Here is a 19,701-nt window from a genome sequence, read left to right on the forward strand (position 1 = left end):
TGCATGTGTCTTTACGTTTCAATGTTTCTGAGTTTTGGGGATATATACCCAGTAGAGGGATTGCTGGGTCATAAGGTAGTTCTATTTTCAGTTTTTTGAGGAACCACCATACTTTCTTCCATAATGGTTGTACTACTTTACATTCCCACCAACAGTGTATGAGGGTTCCTTTTTCTCCACAGCCTCTCCAACATTTGCTATTACCTGACTTGCTAATAACAGCTAATCGAACAGGTGTGAGGTGGTATCTCATTGCCGTTTTGATTTGCATTTCTCTAATAGCTAAAGAAGATGAGCATCTTTTCATATATCTGTTGACCATTTGTATTTCTTCCTGGGAGAAGTGTCTATTCATATCCTCTTCCCATTTTTTTATTGGATTGTTTGTTTGTTTGTTGTTGAGTTTTATGAGTTCTTTGTATATTTTGGATATTAGGCCCTTATCTGAGCTGTTGTTTGAAAATATCATTTCCCATTTAGTTGGCTTTCTGTTTATTTTGTTATCAGTTTCTCTTGCTGAGCAAAAACTTCTTAGTCTGATGTAGTCAGGCATTTTTTTGAAGATACACAAATAGCCAACAGCACATGAAGAGATATTCCATATCACTAATCACTAGGGAAATGCAAACTAAAACCACAATGATTTACCCTTCACACCCATTAGAAATGTTTATAAAAAATAAGTAACAAGTGTTGGTGAGGAAGTGGAGAAATTGGAAACTTTGCGCATTGCAGGCAGAAAGGCAAAATGGTGCAGCTGCTGTGAAAAACAGTATGGCAATTGCTAAAACCATTAAGCACAGAATTACCATGTGATCCAGCAATGTCACTTCTGGGAATACACCCAACAGAAGTGAAAGGAAGAATTGGAACAAACAGCTGTACACCCATCAAAGCAGAGTTATTCAAAACAGTCCAAAGGTGGAAGTAATCCAAGTATCCACTGATGAATGAATAAACAAAATGTGGTATGCATATGAAATGGAATATTATTCAGCTTTAAAAAGGGAAAAAATCTGATACATGTTACATACAATATGGATAAACCTTATTAATGATATTATGCTATAAGTGAAATAAACCAGAAACAAAATGACAAATATTATATGACTGTACTTATATGAGTTACCTGAAATAGGTAAATTCATACAGACAGAAAGTAGAACAGAAGCTACCAGGACTTGGGGGGAGAAGGAATAGAAAGTTATTGTTTAATGGGTACAGAGTTTTTGTTTGAGATTATAAAATAGTCCTGAAAATGAGTAGTGGTGATGGAAATGGATAATGGACAAGTGGTGAGTCACAACAATGTGAATATACTTAAAGTCACTGAACTGTGTAGTTATAAATGGTTAAAATGGTAAACTTTATGTTATATATATTTTACTATACACGCACACAAAAGCTTTTTTTTCCCCCCTTCTCTTTTGTATTTTTCTGAAGTTGGAAACAGGGAGGCAGTCAGACAGACTCCCGCATACGCCCCACCAGGATCCACCCGGCTTTGTTGCAACCAGAGCCATTCTAGCGCCTGGGGCAGAGGCCACAGAGCCATCCTCAGTGCCCGGGCCAACTTTGCTCCAATGGAGTCTCGGGCTGTGGGAGGGGAAGAGAGAGACAGAGAGGAAGGAGAGGGGGAGGGGTGGAGAAGCAGATAGGTGCTTCTCCTGTGTGCCCTGGCCGGAAATTGAACCTGGGACTCCTGCACACCAGGCTGACGCTCTACCACTGAGCCAACCGGGCAGGGCCGACAAAAGCTTTTTTACAGAATAGTGAACCCAGGAATACTCCTGTGAAAATTGTATATCAGAAAAATGAAAAACTCTGATCAAAACCTGACACCAAATGACTGATTCAAGGAAGCCATCACCTCTGCTAACACGAGAGAAATGCAGAGATCCTAGGGCTCAGTCAAAAAAGGGCAACACTACAGAAGCAGTTAAAATATAGGTAGCAGCACTCAGGAAACAAAAAATTTAGATAAAAAAGAAGTGGCAAATGGTAAGTTTTCCTATGAGGAAAACACACGGGATAAAGGCTGTAAAGGGGCTGTTTTTTAAAATAAGAATTCTAGAATGATTCAACAACTGAAACTATGTGAGTGGTAATTCCATTTATAAGTATATATTAAACAACTAAATGATTTTTTTATTTTATTTTATTTTATTTATTTTTTATTTTTTACAGAGGCAGAGATAGACAGGGACAGACAGGAACAGAGAAAGATGAGAAGCATCAATAATTAGTTTCTCGTTGTGCGCTACAACTTCTTAGTTGTTCATTGATTGCTTTCTCATATGTGCCTTGACCGTGGGCCTTCAGCAGACCGAGCAACCCCTTGCTGGAGCCAGTGACCTTGAATCCAAGCCAGTGAGCCTTTTGCTCAAACCAGATGAGCCCGCACTCAAGCTGGCGACCTTGGGGTCTCGAACCTGGGTCAATCCGCATCCCAGTCCGATGCTCTATCCACTGCGCCACCGCCTGGTTAGGCAACTAAATGATTTTTTAAAAAATGAAGGAGAAATGCTTTCTCCGGAAAAAACAACAACAAAAAACCTAAGAGAATTTGTTCATAGTAGACCTGCCTTACAAGAATTCAGAAGTTTTTTCAAGAGAAGAAAAATGATATAGGTCAGAAATTCAGATCTATACAAAGAATAAAGGGTCATACAATAAGTAAAAGTAAAATAAACCTTTTTACCTTCTTATTCTTAATTGAATAGGTAACTATTCAAAATAATAGTAGCAGCAATGTATTGGATGGTTAGTTTATGAACAAGTGAAATGAATAACAGCAATGTTTTAAGGGAGAGAAGGGATGAACTAGGAATACTTTGCCATAAGGTACCTACACTATCTGTTAAACGGTACAGAATTATTTGAAAGAGGATTTAGATTAGTTGTAAATATATATGGTAAACTTCAGGGAAACTACTAAAAAGTTTTTCTAAACATGTAATTGAACCCTGGCCGGTGATGCAGTGGATAGAATGTTGTCTGGGAGTGTTGAGGTTGTTGGCTGGAGGCCGAGGACACTGGCTCGACCCCTAGGTCTCTGGTTCTAGCCGTCAAGGCACAAGCAATCAACAGGTGCACAATTACAAGGAACAATAAGTTGATGCTTCTCTCTTTCTCTTTTCCCCTCCCCCATCTCTACCTCTCTACAAAAAACCCCCACAATTGATATACAAGAGAAGAGAGAAAATGGAACAAATTAAAATGCTCAATTAAAACTAGAATAGCCAGAAAAAAGAGAAGATAAAATTAAGAACAGCCTGACCAAGTGGTGGTGCAGTAGATAGAGCGAAGTCCCGGGATGCTGAGGACCCAGGTTTGAAACTTTGAGGTTGCTGGCTTGAGCACTGGCTCACCAGCTTGAGCACAGGTTCATCAGTGAGAACAGGCCACCAGCTTGAGCGTGATTTGCTGGCTTGAGCCCAAAGGTCACTGGTTTGAGCAAAAAGTCACTGGCTCAGCTGGACCACCCCACCCCAGTCAAGGCATATATGAGAAACAATCAATGAACAACTAAAGTGATGCGGTTACAAGTTGATATTTCTCAGCTCTCTCCCTTCCTCTCTAACTAAATTAAGACCCAATAACATGTTGCCTTCAAGAAACCAACTTTATAGCCTGACTGGTGGTGGTGCAGTGGATAGAGTGTTAACCTGGGATGTTGAGGTCTCAGGTTCGAAACACTGAGGTGGCTGGCTTGAGTGCAGGCTCATCTGGCTTGTATGTGGGATTGCTGGCTTGAGTGTGGGATCATTAACATGATCCTATGGTTGCTTGCTTAGCCCAAAGGTCACTGGTTTGAACAAGGGGTCACTGGCTTGACCTCAGCCTTTACTCCCCATCAAGGCATGTATGAGAAGCAATCAATGAACAACTAAAGTACCACAACTACGAGTAGATGCTTCTCATCTCTCTCCTTTCTTGCCTCTCTCTTGCTAAAAAAAAGAAAAGAAAGAAACCAATTTTAAATACAAGGAAGCATTAAAACTAAAGCAAGACAGGAAGACATACCATACAAACACAATGAAAAACAAACAAACAACTGGAGTAGCTATATTAACTTCACATGAAGTAAATTTTAAAACTAAGAAAATTATCAGGGAGGATGAGGGGCATTACATAGTGAAAAAAGGGTCAATTCTTCAAGAAGACACAACAATCTTGAAGACATATGCACCTAACAAGAGAACATCAAAATAACTGAGACAAAAATTGATAAAACTTCAAGGAGAAATAGACAAAATTCACTATTACAGTACAGACTATAACACACTTTTATCAGCAATTGACAGATCCAGCAGGCAGAGGATCAGTAAGCATACAGTTGACTCAAACAGCACCATCAATCAGCTGAAACCAAGAGATATAAAATATTTCATCTAACAACAGTGGAATATAGTCTTCTCAAGCTTGCATGGAACATTCACTAGGACAGACTTCATTCTGGCCCAGAAACACACCTTAACAAATTTAAAAGAACAAAAGTCATACATAATGTGGTCTCAGATCACAGGAATTAAACTAGAAAATAATGGAAACATAGTGGGGAAATCCCAAAATATTTACATTTTAAACGACATAATTCCATGTAACACATAAATCAAAGAAGAATTCTTGAGAAACTAAAAATATTTTAAATGATATGAAAGTGAAATACAATTATCAAATTGTGTGGAATACAGTGAAAGTAGTGCTTAGAGGAAAATTTATAGTATTGAATGCATATATTAGAAAAGAAGAAAGATCTAAAATCAATAATCTATGTTTCCACCTTGGAACAAAAGAAGAATACCTAAAATAAGCAGAGGAAAGAAATATTAATAATTAGAACAGAAATCAATAAAATTAAAAATAGAAAAAATCAAAACCAAAAAGCTGGTTCTTTGAAAAGATCAATGAAATTGTTAAAATTCTAGCCATACTAAGACAAAAGGAAGAAGACATACATTGATAACAGAAATGAAAAAAGGGTCATCACTCTTGGTTCCATGGACATTTATTCTTCTTTTTTTTTCAGAGAGAGTCAGAGAGAGGGATAGACAGGGACAGACAGGATCGGAGAGATGAGAAGCATCAATCATCAGCCCTTTGTTGCACATTGCGACACCTTAGTTGTTCATTGATTGCTTTCTCATATGTGCCTTGACCGTGGGCCTTCAGCAGACCGAGTAACCCCTTGCTCAAGCCAGCGACCTTGGGTCCAAGCTGGTGAGTTTTTGCTCAAACCAGATGAGCTCGCGCTCAAGCTGGCGACCTCTGGGTCTCGAACCTGGGTCCTTGGCATCCCAGTTCGACGCTCTATCCACTGCGCCACCGCCTGGTCAGGCGGTTTCATGGACATTTAAAAGATAATAAAAGAATATTATGAACAACTGCAGGTCCACAAATTTGGTAACTTACATAAAGTGGACCAATTCTTTTTTTTTTTTGAGAAAACATCTCCACATCATTTAGACAGTCGATTATGTTGTATACCCATCACCCGAAATCAAATCATCCTCCGTCACCTTATATTTTCTCTCTTTTTTCCCCTCTCCCCAACCCCTCCCCCTGGTAACCACTGCACTCTTATCTATGTTCATGAGTCTCAATTTTGTGTCTCACTTATGTATGGAAACATACAGTTCTTAGCTTTTTCTGATTTACTTATTTCACTCAGTATAATGTTATCAAGGTCCATCCATGTTGTCGTAAATGATGCCATGTCATTATTTTCTTATGGCTGAGTAGTATTCCACTTTATATATGTACTACATCTTCTTTATCCAATCCTCTATTGTAGGGCAGGACCAATTCTTTTAATGACACTACCAAAACTCACATAGAAGAAACAGGCCATCTGAATAGGCCTCTGTCTATTAAAGAAATTGAATCAATAATTAATAACCTTCCAAAAAAGAAAGTACCAAGCCCAGATGGTTTCTCTGGTGAATTCTGCCATACTTTTAAGGAAGAAATGACACTAATTCTCTACGACTGCTTCTAGAAAATAGAAGAAGTGGAAACGTTTCTTAACTAATTCCATGAGGCCAACATTACCCTAATACCAAAACCAGATAAAGAGCTTACAAGAAAGAAAAACTACCAATCAATATCTCTTATGAATACAGATGTAAAAATCCTCAAAATAAGGCCCTGGCCGGTTGGCTCAGTGGTAGAGCGTCGGCCTGGCGTGCAGAAGTCCCGGGTTTGATTCCCGGCCAGGGAACACAGGAGAAGCGCCCATCTGCTTCTCCACCCCTCCCCCTCTCCTTCCTCTCTGTCTCTCTCTTCCCCTCCCGCAGCCGAGGCTCCATTGGAGCAAAGATGGCCTGGGTGCTGGGGATGGCTCCTCGGCCTCTGCCCCAGGCGCTAGAGTGGCTCTGGTCGCAACAGAGCATCGCCCCCTCGTGGGCAGAGCGTCACCCCCTGGTGGGCGTGCCGGGTGGATCCCGGTCAGGCGCACGCGGGAGTCTGTCTGACTGTTTCTCCCCATTTCCGGCTTCAGAAAAATACAGAAAAAAAAAATCCTCAAAATATTAGCAATCTGATTCTAAAACTGTATTAGAATTATATACCATGATCATTGAGATTTATTCCAGGTATGTAAGGCTGGGCTCAACATCTGAAAACCAATTAATGTAATCAATCCCATTAGGAGATTAAAGAAGAAAAAAACTATAGGCTCATACCAATAGATATAGAAAAAACATGGCAAACTCTATCATGCATTCATGGTAAAAACTCTCAGCAAACTCGTATTAGTGGGAAGCATCCTCGACTTGATAAAAAAACAACTACAGAAAATCTACAGCTAACATGCTTATTACTGAGAAACTAGATGCTTTTCCTCTAAGATCAAGAACAATGCAAGGATATCTCCTTTGCCACTCCTAGCCAACACCATACTGGAAGTCCTAGATAATGCAAGAAAAAGGAAATGAAAGTATACAGACTAGGAAGGAAGAAATAAAACTTTGTTCACAGAAGACACGACTGTTAATGTAGAAAATCCCAAAGACAAAAAGCCCCCTGGAATAAGTGACTATAGCAAGGTTGCAGGATATAAAATAAACACACAAAAGTCAACTGCTTTTCTAGGTAGTAAATATAAACAACTGGAGTTCAAAATTAAAAACACGATACTTTTTTATATTAGCACCAAAAGAAAAAAATATATATACTTATGTCCACAAAAAAACCTTCATAAGAATGTTTATAGAGTTAGCACTTGGAGCCTTTGGCTTCAGCATAGTCATGTTTCTCCAGTATTATCTCAACGAACAAGGGGACCGGGTCTATACCCTGAAGAAGGTTGACCCTATGGGACACCAGACCTGCTCCCTCATCCTGCTTGGTTCTCCCCAGACAACAAGTACTCTCGACTCCGAATTACCATCAAGAAATGTTTCAAGGTGCTGATGACCCAGCAACCGCGCCCTGTACTCTGAGGGTCCCTTAAATTTCATGTCTCTCCTGCCGCCTGCTTCCCCTCTGAGACTTTCCAAATCCAAGCTCTTTGATCCGTGAGCCTTGAAGCCTTTTACCACCCTTGCTCTTTGGAATCCGGTGTCGTCATTACCTTTGGTCATGCTTGTGCAAGGCAATCATGATAGCATTCCCCTTAAGGACAACAAGTCTGAATCTTCTTTTCATATTTTGACTCACTGCCAGGTTATTAAAATGACTTGAAAGTTATTTTATTAGGAAAAAAAAAAAGAATGTTTATAGAAGCACTATTTATAATTGCCAAAAACTGGAAGCAATCAAAACATCCTTCAACAAGTAAATACATAACAGGATGTAGTATATCCATATACTGACATATTAGTCAGCAATAAAAAGAAGTTACTTATGCCCAACCAGGCGGTTGCACAGTGAATAAAGCTTCAGACTGGGACACAGAGAACCAAGCAGTGGATAGAGTGTCGGACTGGGACACAGAAGACCGAGCTTTGAAACCCTGAGGATCACTGGCTTGGGCGTGGGGTCGCCGGCTTGAGTCCAAGATCTCTGGCTTGAGCAAGGGACTCGCTCTGCTTATAGACCCCCTCCAAGGCACATATGAGAAACCAATCAATGAACAACTAAGGAGCCACAATGAAGAACTGATGCTTTTCATCTCTCTCCTTTCCTGTCTGTCTGTCCCTATGTGTCCCTCTTACTGACTCTCTCTTTCTGTCAAAAAAAAAAAAAAAGTTATTTATCAAGCCAGAAAAAGACATGGAGACCCTGGCTAGGTAGCTTAGCTGGTCAGAGCATCAGCCCGATATGCCAACGTGGCAGGTTGGACCCCCCCCATCAAGGCATATAAAAGGATCAACCAATGAATTCATAAATAAGTGGAAAAACAAACCGATGTTTCTCTCTCTCTCCCCTGCCCCTCTTCATCTCTTTCTAAAGTCAATCAATTAAAAATAAAAAAGAGGCCTGACCTGTGGTGGCGCAGTGGATAAAGCGTCGACCTGGAAATGCTGAGGTCGCCGGTTCAAAACCCTGGGCTTGCCTGGTCAAGGCACATATGGGAGTTGATGCTTCCAGCTCCTCCCCCCTGTCTCTTTCTCTTCTCTCTCTCTCTGTCTGCCTGTCTCTCTCTCTCCCTCTCTCTCTCCTCTCTAAAATGAATAAATTTAAAAAAAAATAAAAAAAAAAGTCTTTAAAAATAAAAAAGACATGAAGGGATCTTAAATTAAATGCACATTGCTAGGTAAACAAAGCCAATCAGAAATGGTTCATACTGTATAACCCAATTATATGACTTTTTTTTTTTGTACTTTTTTTGAAGTTGTTAATGGGGAGGCAGTCAGACAGACTCCCGCATGCGCCCGACCGGGATCCACCCGGCATGTCCACCAGGGGGCGATGCTCTGCCCATCTGGGGCGTTGCTCTGTTGCAACCAGAGCCATTCCAGCGCCTGAGGCAGAGGCCAGAGAGCCATCCTCAGCACCCGGGCCAACTTTGCTCCAATGGAGCCTTGGCTGCGGGAGGGGAAGAGAGAGACAGAGAGGAAGGAGAGAGGGAGGGGTGGAGAAGCAGATGGGCGCTTCTCCTGTGTGCCCTGGCTGGGAATCGAACCCGGGACTCCTGTACACCAGGCCGACGCACTACCACTGAGCCAACTGGCCAGGGCCTACATGACATTTTAGAAAAGGCAAAACCACAGAGACATAAAAACACCAATGGTTGTCAGGGGTCTAAGGACAGGGAAGAAAGGACAAAGAGGTGTAATATAGTGGACATTACGTGCAGTGGAACTATTCTTTATGGTATTGTTAGAGTAGATACATGACATTATGCATATGTCAAATCACAGACCTGTACAACACAAAGAATAAACCTTAACATAAACTGTGGGCAATGTATTAATGATTTATCAACATTGATTCATTAAATGTACCACATTAATATTAATAATAAGGAAAAATGTGTGCAGGGGAGGGAAGGCATATAGAAACTTTATATTATCTGCTCAATTTTTCTGTAAATCTAAAACTGTTCTAGAAAATAAAATCTAGCTCTTTTCTTCCTTGGCTCCTTGAATATTGGCTGCCATCATGTACGACACAATAACTTATTTAGACCAGGAAGTTAATGAACAACAGACTACTTTAACAGAAACAAATGGTCATTGACGTCCTTAGCCCAAGACAGAAATTTGGGAAAACCTAGCCGAAATGTTTAAGACCACACCAGATGTCATCATTGTGTTTGGATTCAGAACCCATTTTGGTGGTGTCAAGACAACTAACTGGCTTTGGCATGATTTACGATTCCTTGGATTACACAAAGAAAAACGAAGCCACAGACTTGCAAGGCATGGCTTGTATGAGAAGACCTCAAGAAAACAGAAAGGAACGCAAAAATAGAACGAAGAAAGTCAGGGAACTACAAAGGCCAATGCTAGTGCTGGCAAAAGCAAGTTGGAGATCAGACAACAGAGGAGTAGAGATTCTTCAGTGACTGTGGTGATTGCAGCAGATTTTTCGTGAGAGAATTAATAAACTAAGAACTTACAAAAAATAGGTGGCTCTCTTTATGGAGCATGACCATGCTGTACCCTACCCCCTTACCCCAGGGAGTTTTCTTTGCCTCTCCTTTATTTCTAAGCTCCAACGGCCCTTCTTTTGTCTTTGTAACTTGTTTCCTGAGCCCATTTCTTCTGAGCTCACTTCTGCATCTGTGACTCTCTAAACAAATTTTCTCTTAAAAGAAAAATTCCATTAATTAAAAAAAAAAAACCACTTTGGAAGCAGTGTAAAGAATGAATTAAAAGGGAACTAGAGGGAAAGCAGGCAAAATACCAGTTTGGAGGCTGATAATACCAACTTTCCTTTACAACAACAGTGTATGAGAGCACAAGGGATTCTCAGGTAATGACAGTCTTGACATGACATTTCAAGTTTACGACACTCCCATAAAAAGTTTTTTTTCTTGACAGAGACAGAGAGAGGGATAGATACAGACAGATAGGAAGGGAGAGAGATGAGAAGCATCAATTCTTTGTTGCGGCACCTTAGTTGTTCATTGACCATTGACTGCTTTCTCCTGTGTGCATTGACTGGGGCGGGTGGAGGGGGGATATAGCAGAGTGGGTGACCCCTTGCTCAAGCCAGTGGCCTTGGGCTTCAAGCCAGCAACCTTTGGGCTCAAGCCAGGGACTATGGGGTCATGTCTCTGATACCATACTCAAGCCAGAAACCCCACACTCAAGCTGGTGAGCCTGTACTCAAGGTGGGTGAGCCCATGCTCAAGCCGCTGACTTTAGGGTTTCAAACCTGGGTCCTCTGCATCCCAGTCCAGCTCTCCATCCACCGCGCCACCGTCTGGTCAGGCTCCCATAAAAACTTTAAAAAAAAAATTGAGAACTGAGTGTTTTGGCTTAGTGTCCTACTTATGGACTATATGGGAAAACTAATTTGATTGCATGCGGTGGAAGAATATTCAGTAATGTGGAGAATGAATGAGGGAGATAGAAACTCCAGAACACAAAAGATTTATTACCAAGGGTTTGGCAGAAGGTTTTTCTATGGTAGAGGATGGGTTGGCAAAAATTTCAGGCTGAGGATCCCAGTGATGACAGATTCAGGAAGGTCTACAGAGCTGTTACAGATGCTTTGCAATGCTACAGGCAGATTTTGCAAGAGAAGCCATCAACCTTCCAGACTAGCCTAGAACAATTCTTTAAAAAGACAGAGGCCTGCAACAGATCCTGTACCCTCTACATCAACTGCTTTTTGAGATTAAACACCTGTAGTATAGGTAGAATAATCTCTAGAGTCTCCAAAATGTTCCTTAGGCAATCCTGATTCACTTGACCCAGTACTTCTAGCACCTGCAGGCTCTCCTATGTCTCCAGCTTCCTCCTTCCAATAGGTCACTCACTCCCTCCCATCTTGCAGTGCCCCTTCCAGTGTGCAAGCCAACCACAGGAATAAAGGTAAGGAATTTTTTTATTACTCATTTTTTGTTATTTTTCCCCATTACTACAGTAGTGTATAATACAGTATATTTATATTCTTTTTCCTTTTTCTGTGGCTTAGTTGTGTGTTTATGTTCTAGATTATGATTTTATAACTGTGTTAGGATAGGTAAATGACATAGACTAGGGTGTGTTTTGATTTACACCAAAATTTGAATTATGTCATTGTCATAGGAACGGAACTGTGTCATACCCCGAGGACCCCCATATATATTTATTTATATTTTTTCCAAAAATGAGTATTATAATTGGTGAAAAACTAGGATTATTATTCTAGTTCATGTTTCTTTAATGACTAATGAAGCAGAGCATTTTTTTTTAAATTTTCCACTGACTTGAGAAACAGAGGGGGGTAACGGGGAAGAAAGAGGGAGGGGATGGGGGAGGAGGGAGAGAGTGATAGAAGTAACAACTCGTTTCACTTAGTTGTTCCATTTAGTTGTGCACTCACTGGTTCCTTCTCATATGTGCTCTGACCAGGGATTGAACCTGTGACAATTTATAAGATAACTAACCATTTGTTTTTCTGTTTTATGTCCTGTATCTCTTTTCCATTTTTTCTTGTTTGTTTTTGTTCTTTCCTACTGATTTTACAAATTCTTTGTTTAAAACCTTCTATAGGCCCTGGCTGGTTGGCTCAGTGGTAGAGCATTGGCCTGCCGTGCAGGAGTCCCGGGTTCAATTCCCGGCCAGGGCACACAGGAGAAGCGCCCATTTGCTTCTCCACCTCTCCCCCTCTCCTTCCTCTCTGTCTCTCTCTTCCCCTCCCGCAGCCAAGGCTCCATTGGAGCAAAGTTGGCCCGGGCGCTGAGGATGGCTCTCTGGCCTCTGCCTCAGGTGCTAGAATGGCTCTGGTTGCAACAGAGTGACGCCCCAGATAGGCAGAGCATCGCCCCCTGGTGGGCGTGCCAGGTGGATCCTGGTCGGGTGCATGTGGGAGTCTGTCTGACTGCCTCCCCATTTCCAACTTCAGAAAAATACAAAATAAATAAATAAGTAAATAAATAAATAAAACCTTCTGTATTTTGCCTGACCAGTGGTGGTGCAGTAGATAGAGCATCCACCCAGAAAGCTGAGGTCACCAGTTTGAAACCCAAGGTCACTGGCTTGAGCATGGGGATTATCAACATGATTCCAAAGTCACTGGCTTGAGCCCAAAGTTACTGGCTTGAAGCCCAAGGTTGCTGGCTTGCGCAAAGGGTCACTGGCTTGGTTTGATTGGTCCATTCCTCCATAAAGGTAGATACAAGAGGCAATCAATGAATGCACAACAAAAGTGAAGCAACGATGAGTTCATGTTTCTCTTTCTCCCTCCCTTTCTCTTTCTGTCTCTTTCTCTCTTAAAAGTAAAAAAATAAAAGACTACATGTCTTTAATTTTATAAGATGAAACCTGTATTTTGTTACAACTTAAAGTATCTTTTGAATTTTATACACATCATTTTAAGTCATTGCATATTTAATCAACATACTATAACTTACTCATTAAAACTAGTTTTTAGAGAGATATTGAAAGAAGACAAGATGGCACTGGAGTAGGCGGACGTACCAACATCCACCTCCCAGAACCAAAGTGGATTACAAACTAATTTTAAGAACTATCATCTGGAAAAACCAACTTTGGACTAAACTAAGAGGACTCTTCAACCAAGGAACACTGAAGAAGCCACACCGAGACTGCTTAGTGTATCCCAAGGTTCTCTTTACCAAGCCACAGTCGCAGAGCTCCAGGGAAAAGCAACCTGCTCTCATCTCTCCAGGCAGAGGAGAACAGAAGCTCCATCTCCACACGTGCTGCAGATGGCTTTTCCAGTCTACCTGAATCATTACCAGCTAGAAGCAGTGGTCATTGGGACTTGGACGTGAGCTGCAAAGTATAGAATGGTGACAACAATTCCAGTGCCATGTGGACTTTTCCTGGATGTGGACTTTTCCTGGACTCCTGCTCCTTGTGACAGCTCCTAACAGACTGAACTGGGGTTGGGTTGCATTTTTCAGGGATTTGGCATGGTGTTGGGGCCAACTTGGACTTGGTGAACATGTTAAGGACACTACTCTTTTATGGATTCTTGCTGTATTGGCCAAAAGTTTGCTTAAAGGCTTTAATCACTGTAAGAAAAAAATAGAAGACTGGATAAAGAAGATGTGGCACATATACAACTTATTCAGCCATAAGAAATGATGACATCGGATCACTTACAACAAAATGGTGGGATCCTGATAACATTATATGGAGTGAAATAAGTAAATCAGAAAAAAACAGAACTGCAGGGTTCCATACACTGGTGGGACATAAAAACGAGACTAAGAGACACGGACAAGAGTGTGGTGGTTACGGGGGGCGGGGGGAGGGAAGGAGGGAGAGGGGGAGGGGGTGGGGAGGGGCACAAAGAAAACTAGATAGAAGGTGACAGAGGACAATCTGACTTTGGGTTATGGGTATGCAACAGAATGGAATGACAAGATAACCTGGACATGTTTTCTTTGAATATATGCACCCTGATTTATTGATGTCACCACATTAAAATAAAAATTTATTAATAAAAACAAAAAAACAAAAAACTAGTTTTTAGAAGTTTTAAAGTATCACTACAAAAATTTTATGCATAGAGATTTTTCTACATTATGAATTCTTTCCTTTGAACACATTTTTGGAATTGGAAATACTGAATCACAGACTAAAACACATTTTTGTACTTTTGATGGGAAGACTCTTATCAATTTAATACACTGCCATCAGCAATGTATTAAAATGCTAGAGTCACGGTATACTCACAAGCACTAGGTATTATAGTATTTAAATATATTTGCTAATTTAGTAGCATACTATGTTTCTTTTTATTAATTTGTACTTTACTGGTGAAATAACATTTTCTCATATATTTAGTTGTTTTGTTTTTTCTTGAGACATTTTGGTTTATATTCTTTGCACATTAATCTAAAAGAATAAAAGAGCCTGACCTGTGGTGGCACAGTGGATAAAGCGTCAACCTGGAAATGCTGAGGTTGCCAGTTTGAAACCCTGGGCTTGCCTGGTCAAGGCACATATGAGAGTTGATGCTTCCAGCTCCTCCCCCCTTCTCTCTCTCTGTCTCTCCTCTCTCTCTGTCTCTGTCTTTCCCTCTCCTCTCTAAAATGAATAAAAATAAATAAAATAAATAAATAAAATAAAAGAATAAAAGAATTTTTTCTTTGTCAAAGAGAATAACAAATTTATATGAATATTTTAACTAATGATAAACTAGCCTTTTATTATGTCCATTTGCTGCAAATATTTTTCACTTTTTATTGCTTTCTTTTTAATTTTAGTTATACATTTGTGATATACAGAAATTTCAATTTTTATTTAATTTATTATTTTTTGAATTTACTGGGATGACATGGTTCACCATACAGGTTTCAAGTGTACATTTCAAAAACACCATCTACACACCACATCGTGTACCCTCTGACTCAAGCAAAGGGACTTTTTGTTTCCATTTTCCCCCTCTCCCTCGTACCTCATTCCTCTTTCCTCTTGGCTATTTCCAACTACTGTCTATATCTATGTGTTATCTATATAAATTTTTCGGCTAATCCCTTCACCTTCTTTCACCCAGTCCCCTCGCCCCCTCCTCTCTGACACCTGTCCATCTGTTCTGTATGTCCATGTCTCTGTTTCTATTTTGTTTCTATTGCTACAAGACATGTCTGTAGCAATATTTTTGCCAACATATCTCCTCAGGCAAAGAAAACAAAGAAAAACATATTCACTGATATATCTTGACAAGTAGTTAATATACCAAATTTACAAAGAAATTTTAATTTTCATGCAGTCAAATCTAATATTTTCCTTTGTGAATTCTATCATTTCTAAACTTAACTGATTACACTCCATTTGGTACTTTGAAAATTATACTTTCTTTGTGTTTTTCCACAATTCAATGATTTATATTTAATTTATTAATCTCACAAAACTTTGTTTATAATAATAATAGATAAAATTTACTAAGTTTTTACTACATATATGACAAGTGTTACACTAGATCCTTTACATATGTAAATTTATCTAATCCTTACAACTACCTTGTAGGGATTAGGTTTTAGCATTCCAATTTCACAGGTGAGGAAACTAAGGTTTAAGTAATTCAGCGAGATCACACACAGGTTTTATACCTGGCAGTTTCTGGGTATTAAGCAGCATAGTTTAACTCCAAAATCACTGACTGACTCCATAACCACTATCTTATAGTGTTAATCAAGTTATCTCAATGGCATTTTTAATAACAATTTTTCCTTGAACCATTGTTTGTTTGTTTTTTTCCACAGAGACAGAGAGAGTCTGAGAGAGGGATAGACAGGGACAGGCAGACAGGAATGGAGAGATGAGAAGCATCAATCATTCATTAGTTTTTCATTGCGTGTTGCAACACCTTAATTGTTCATTGATTGCTTTCTCATATGTGCCTTGATCTCGGACCTTCAGCAGACCAAGTAACCCCTTGCTCGAGCCAGAGACCTTGGGCTCAAGCTGGTGAGCTTTTGCTCAAACCAGATGAGCCCTCGCTCAAGTTGGCGACCTTGGGGTCTCGAACCTGGGTCTTCCGCATCCCAGTCCGACACTCTATCCACTGCGCCACCTCCCCAGTCGGGCGAACCATTGTTTTATAATGACTACTTTAACTACCAAAATTCTTTTTACAGGGTCTCTTTAATGGCCACTTAGTTTGTGCTCTACTGATTTGTCTTTTTCAAGTAATAATACATGATTTTAAATAACTATATGATGTTTTTGAATGTTTTAGGATATGTTTTAGCATAATTCTAAAAGGAATATTATATACTTGAGGAAAAATGTAATCTTAAAATATCCTTACCATACACTGGCGTCTTCCCTGGCAGGATGACGATAATGAGCTGCAACCCTGAGTAGGTGTTCTTGAGATGCCGGAACATGGGCTCCACGCTGTCTGCCCCCTGCGCATATTTGCAGAAGCAAGGCTGGCCCTGGATGGGCATCCCTGCATCCTTGGAAATTTTCCGCAGCTGGTCCGTGAAACCCCTAGAAGAAGCAATCACTAAAAATAAAACCTTTGTCTAGTCATCAATATCTACTTAGTAATAGAAAGTTTGGGAAGAGAATGGGGAATGAAGCAAAGATAAATGTACTCTATAAATGAAGTGGTCACCAGACTACTGATGTTTAGGACAATGTGGGTCTGTAATCTATTTTGCAAACAAACTAAAACTATTACACAGTTACATAGCATTTTGTAGTTTACAAAGGGCATTAATAATTGCTTTAGAGTTAGCATGAGAGGTTCTAATCCTAGTTCTGTTACTAGCTATGAAATTTTAGATAATTTTTTCAGTTTCTCTCATTTGTAAAATGATCACTTCCAGGATAGGGTTGGTGTGCACATTAAATGAGATAATCATGCAAAGCACTTACACACTGTCCAAGACATGTTACGTAAGAGGCTGATAAAGTTAAGCTGTTGTATATTTTTCTAATTTGATCCTGACAAGATGCATAAGAAACTGGTAGGTCAGGTATTATTCTCATTTTATAAATCAGGAAACAGTTTCAGAGACATTAAGTATTTGGCCAAGGTCAAATGGTTAGATAAATGGCAGTCAAAACTCTAGTCCAGAATTTCTTTCCACAATATTACTTTTTATAAACTAGGATATGAGCAGATTGTATTCACAGAAAAGATAAAATAAATATTAAACCAACAATTAAACACAAAATAGGCAGACAGCACTTTAATGTACTTTTATACACACTGAAACATAACTAATAATAAGAAATATTAAAAAATAATTAAAAATTTAAAAATTGCCAGACACAAAAAAATAATAAAACACAAAAGACTGTCTGACCAGGCGGTGGCGCAGTGGATAGAGCGTCAAACTGGGAGGCAGAGGACCCAGGTTCGAGACCCCGAGGTCTCCAGCTTGAGCGCAGGCTCATCTGGTTTGAGCAAAAAGCCCACCAACTTGAACCCAAGGTCGCTGGCTCCAGCAAGGGGTTACTCGGTCTGCTGAAGGCCCGCAGTCAAGGCACATATGAGAAAGCAATCAATGAACAACTAAGGCGTTGCAATGCGCAATGAAAAACTAATGATTGATGCTTCTCATCTCTGTTCCTGTCTGTCTGTCCCTGTCTATCCCTCTCTCTGACTCACTCTCTGTTTCTGTAAAAAATAAATTTAAAAAACCCAAAAAAACAAAAGACTAATAATTTCATATTTAAACAACATTCTGTATTTAGCCTAGAATAAATGAATAATTATGTTGAGGCTGAACAATAACTTTACTTGTTTTTAAAACAAATAAGGCCCTAAGACAAGGATTGAGACAGATAGTTTGTATGAATTCCCCTCATCTTTTTCTGATTAGTGTTTAATTCAAGAAGTATAAAGGTGAATATTTTCAGTCAGTCTGAACAATGATTATAAGACTTCTACCAAGCCATGAATAATAAATGTAAAGTGAAAAGAGTAACCCTAAGCTCAAAAAACAATTGGAAGATTTTTCTCTGGTTTCTAGAGGTCAAATAAGATAATCATAGCATTGTAGTTAAACCGTCCTTACGACATTTTACTTGAAAGCAGGGGGATAAAAACTTGAGAAAAAAAATAGTATATCTTAAAATACACATTTAGAGATTTGGAGCTAATTAAAAAGAGTGAACAGCCTGACTAGGCAGTGGCACAGTGGATAGAGCGTTGGACTGGAACATGGAGGACCCAGGTTCAAAACCCCGAGGTCGCCAGCTTGAGCGCAGTTTCATCTGGCTTGAGCATGGGCTCACCAGCTTAAAGTGTGGGACTGTTGGCGTGAGCCCAAGGTCACTGGCTTGAGCAAGGGGTCACTTGCTCTGCTGTAGCCCCCTGGTCAAGGCACATATGAGAAAGCAATCAATGAACAATTATGGAGACTAAGGAGCTGCAATGAAGAATTGATGCTTCTCATCTCTCTCCTTTCCTGTCTATTTGTCCTGATATGTTCCTCTATCTGTCTCTGTTACAAAAAAAAAAAGTGAACAGAATTAAAAAAAAATTTTTCCCCTGGCTGGATAGCTCAGTTGGTTAGAGCATCATCCAGAAGCACAGAGGATGCTGGTTCAATCCCTGGTCAGGGCACATACAGAAACAGATCAATGTTCCTGTCTATCTTTTCCTCTGTTGATAAAATCAATAAATAAAAAGTTTAAAAAAAGAAAAAAAATTTTTATTTCTCACATAAGGAAACAAGGTAAATTCTGAACTGACCTGCGTAAATTGGTCTATAAATCATTCAATAACTATTTGTTATGGGCATACTTTATCAGCTCTATTAGTAGAGATTTATTTAAACAGTAATCATTTTCTTAAGAAAACTAGATTCTAGAGGGGAGATAAATTTACATAAATAATTATAATGCAACTGTATTTTACACAGAAAGTGACAAGTGCAAACAGAGAGGATATTAATAAATTAATAGGTTTAGAATTGAGAGATTACTTCCAACATCACAAATCACAGAAGACTGAGCAGTATTCAGATGAGTCGAGATAATAAAGAGTAGCGTAAGTAGAAATGAAAAATTGCCAGGGAGATATAGGAAATACAGTGCTTCAGTTTTCTATTCAAAATATGTGAAAGGGAAGAAATGACTTAAGAAATAGATGAATAACTTTAAATGTCAAACTGATTTTAATGTTATTTGTCAAAAAGAAGCTTAAAAGTTTTAGAATAAGAGCAGTCAAAGAGGAGTTGGGCCTGACCAGGTGGTGATGCAGTGGATGGAGTTTTGCACTAGGACGCAAAGAACCAGGTTTGTAACCCTGAGGCTGTTGGCTTGAGCACGTGTTCACCAGCTTGAGCACATGATCATAGACTTGGCCCTGTGGTCGCTGGCTTGAGCCCAGGGGGGTCACTAGCTGGAAGCCCTGGGTTGCTGGCCCGAGCCCAGGGTCACTGGCTTGAGCAAGGAGTAACTCTGCTATAGCTCCCTGGTTGGGGCACGTGTGAGAGAGCAATCAATGAGCAGCTATAGAGCCACAATAAAAAATTGATGCTTTTTATCTCTCTCTCTTCCTGTCTGTTCCTCTCTCTGTCTCTGTCACAAAAAAAAAAAAAGGAGTTGGTAGTCTTTCATGACCAGCATAGCTCCTCAAATGAGTGACAGCAGAAACTCTTGAGACTGCCAAAGGCTCAAAGTCCTGAGAGTCCCAAAGCAGAGAAGACAGAGAAGAAAA

General features: G+C 39.8%; 1 protein-coding gene, 1 non-coding gene and 1 pseudogene across 2 annotated transcripts in view; 2 read left to right on the forward strand and 1 right to left on the reverse strand.

Moving 5' to 3' along the window:
• The window catches only part of AGO3 (argonaute RISC catalytic component 3), a 136,032-nt gene that overhangs the window by 22,650 nt on the left and 93,681 nt on the right, over positions 1-19,701 (reverse strand). The window contains exon 12 of the mRNA XM_066269661.1: positions 16,330-16,514. Within this exon, the coding sequence (XP_066125758.1) occupies positions 16,330-16,514 (185 nt within the window). The remainder of the gene's footprint in view (positions 1-16,329; positions 16,515-19,701) is intronic.
• Positions 7,223-7,617, forward strand: LOC136329140 (H/ACA ribonucleoprotein complex subunit 3 pseudogene; annotated as a pseudogene).
• TRNAG-GCC (transfer RNA glycine (anticodon GCC)) lies at positions 12,096-12,171 on the forward strand. Its single transcript has one exon. It is a non-coding gene; the product is annotated as a tRNA-Gly (tRNA).

The sequence above is a fragment of the Saccopteryx bilineata genome, chromosome 3, assembly GCF_036850765.1.
Source record: "Saccopteryx bilineata isolate mSacBil1 chromosome 3, mSacBil1_pri_phased_curated, whole genome shotgun sequence".
In the NCBI taxonomy this organism is placed as follows: domain Eukaryota; kingdom Metazoa; phylum Chordata; class Mammalia; order Chiroptera; family Emballonuridae; genus Saccopteryx; species Saccopteryx bilineata.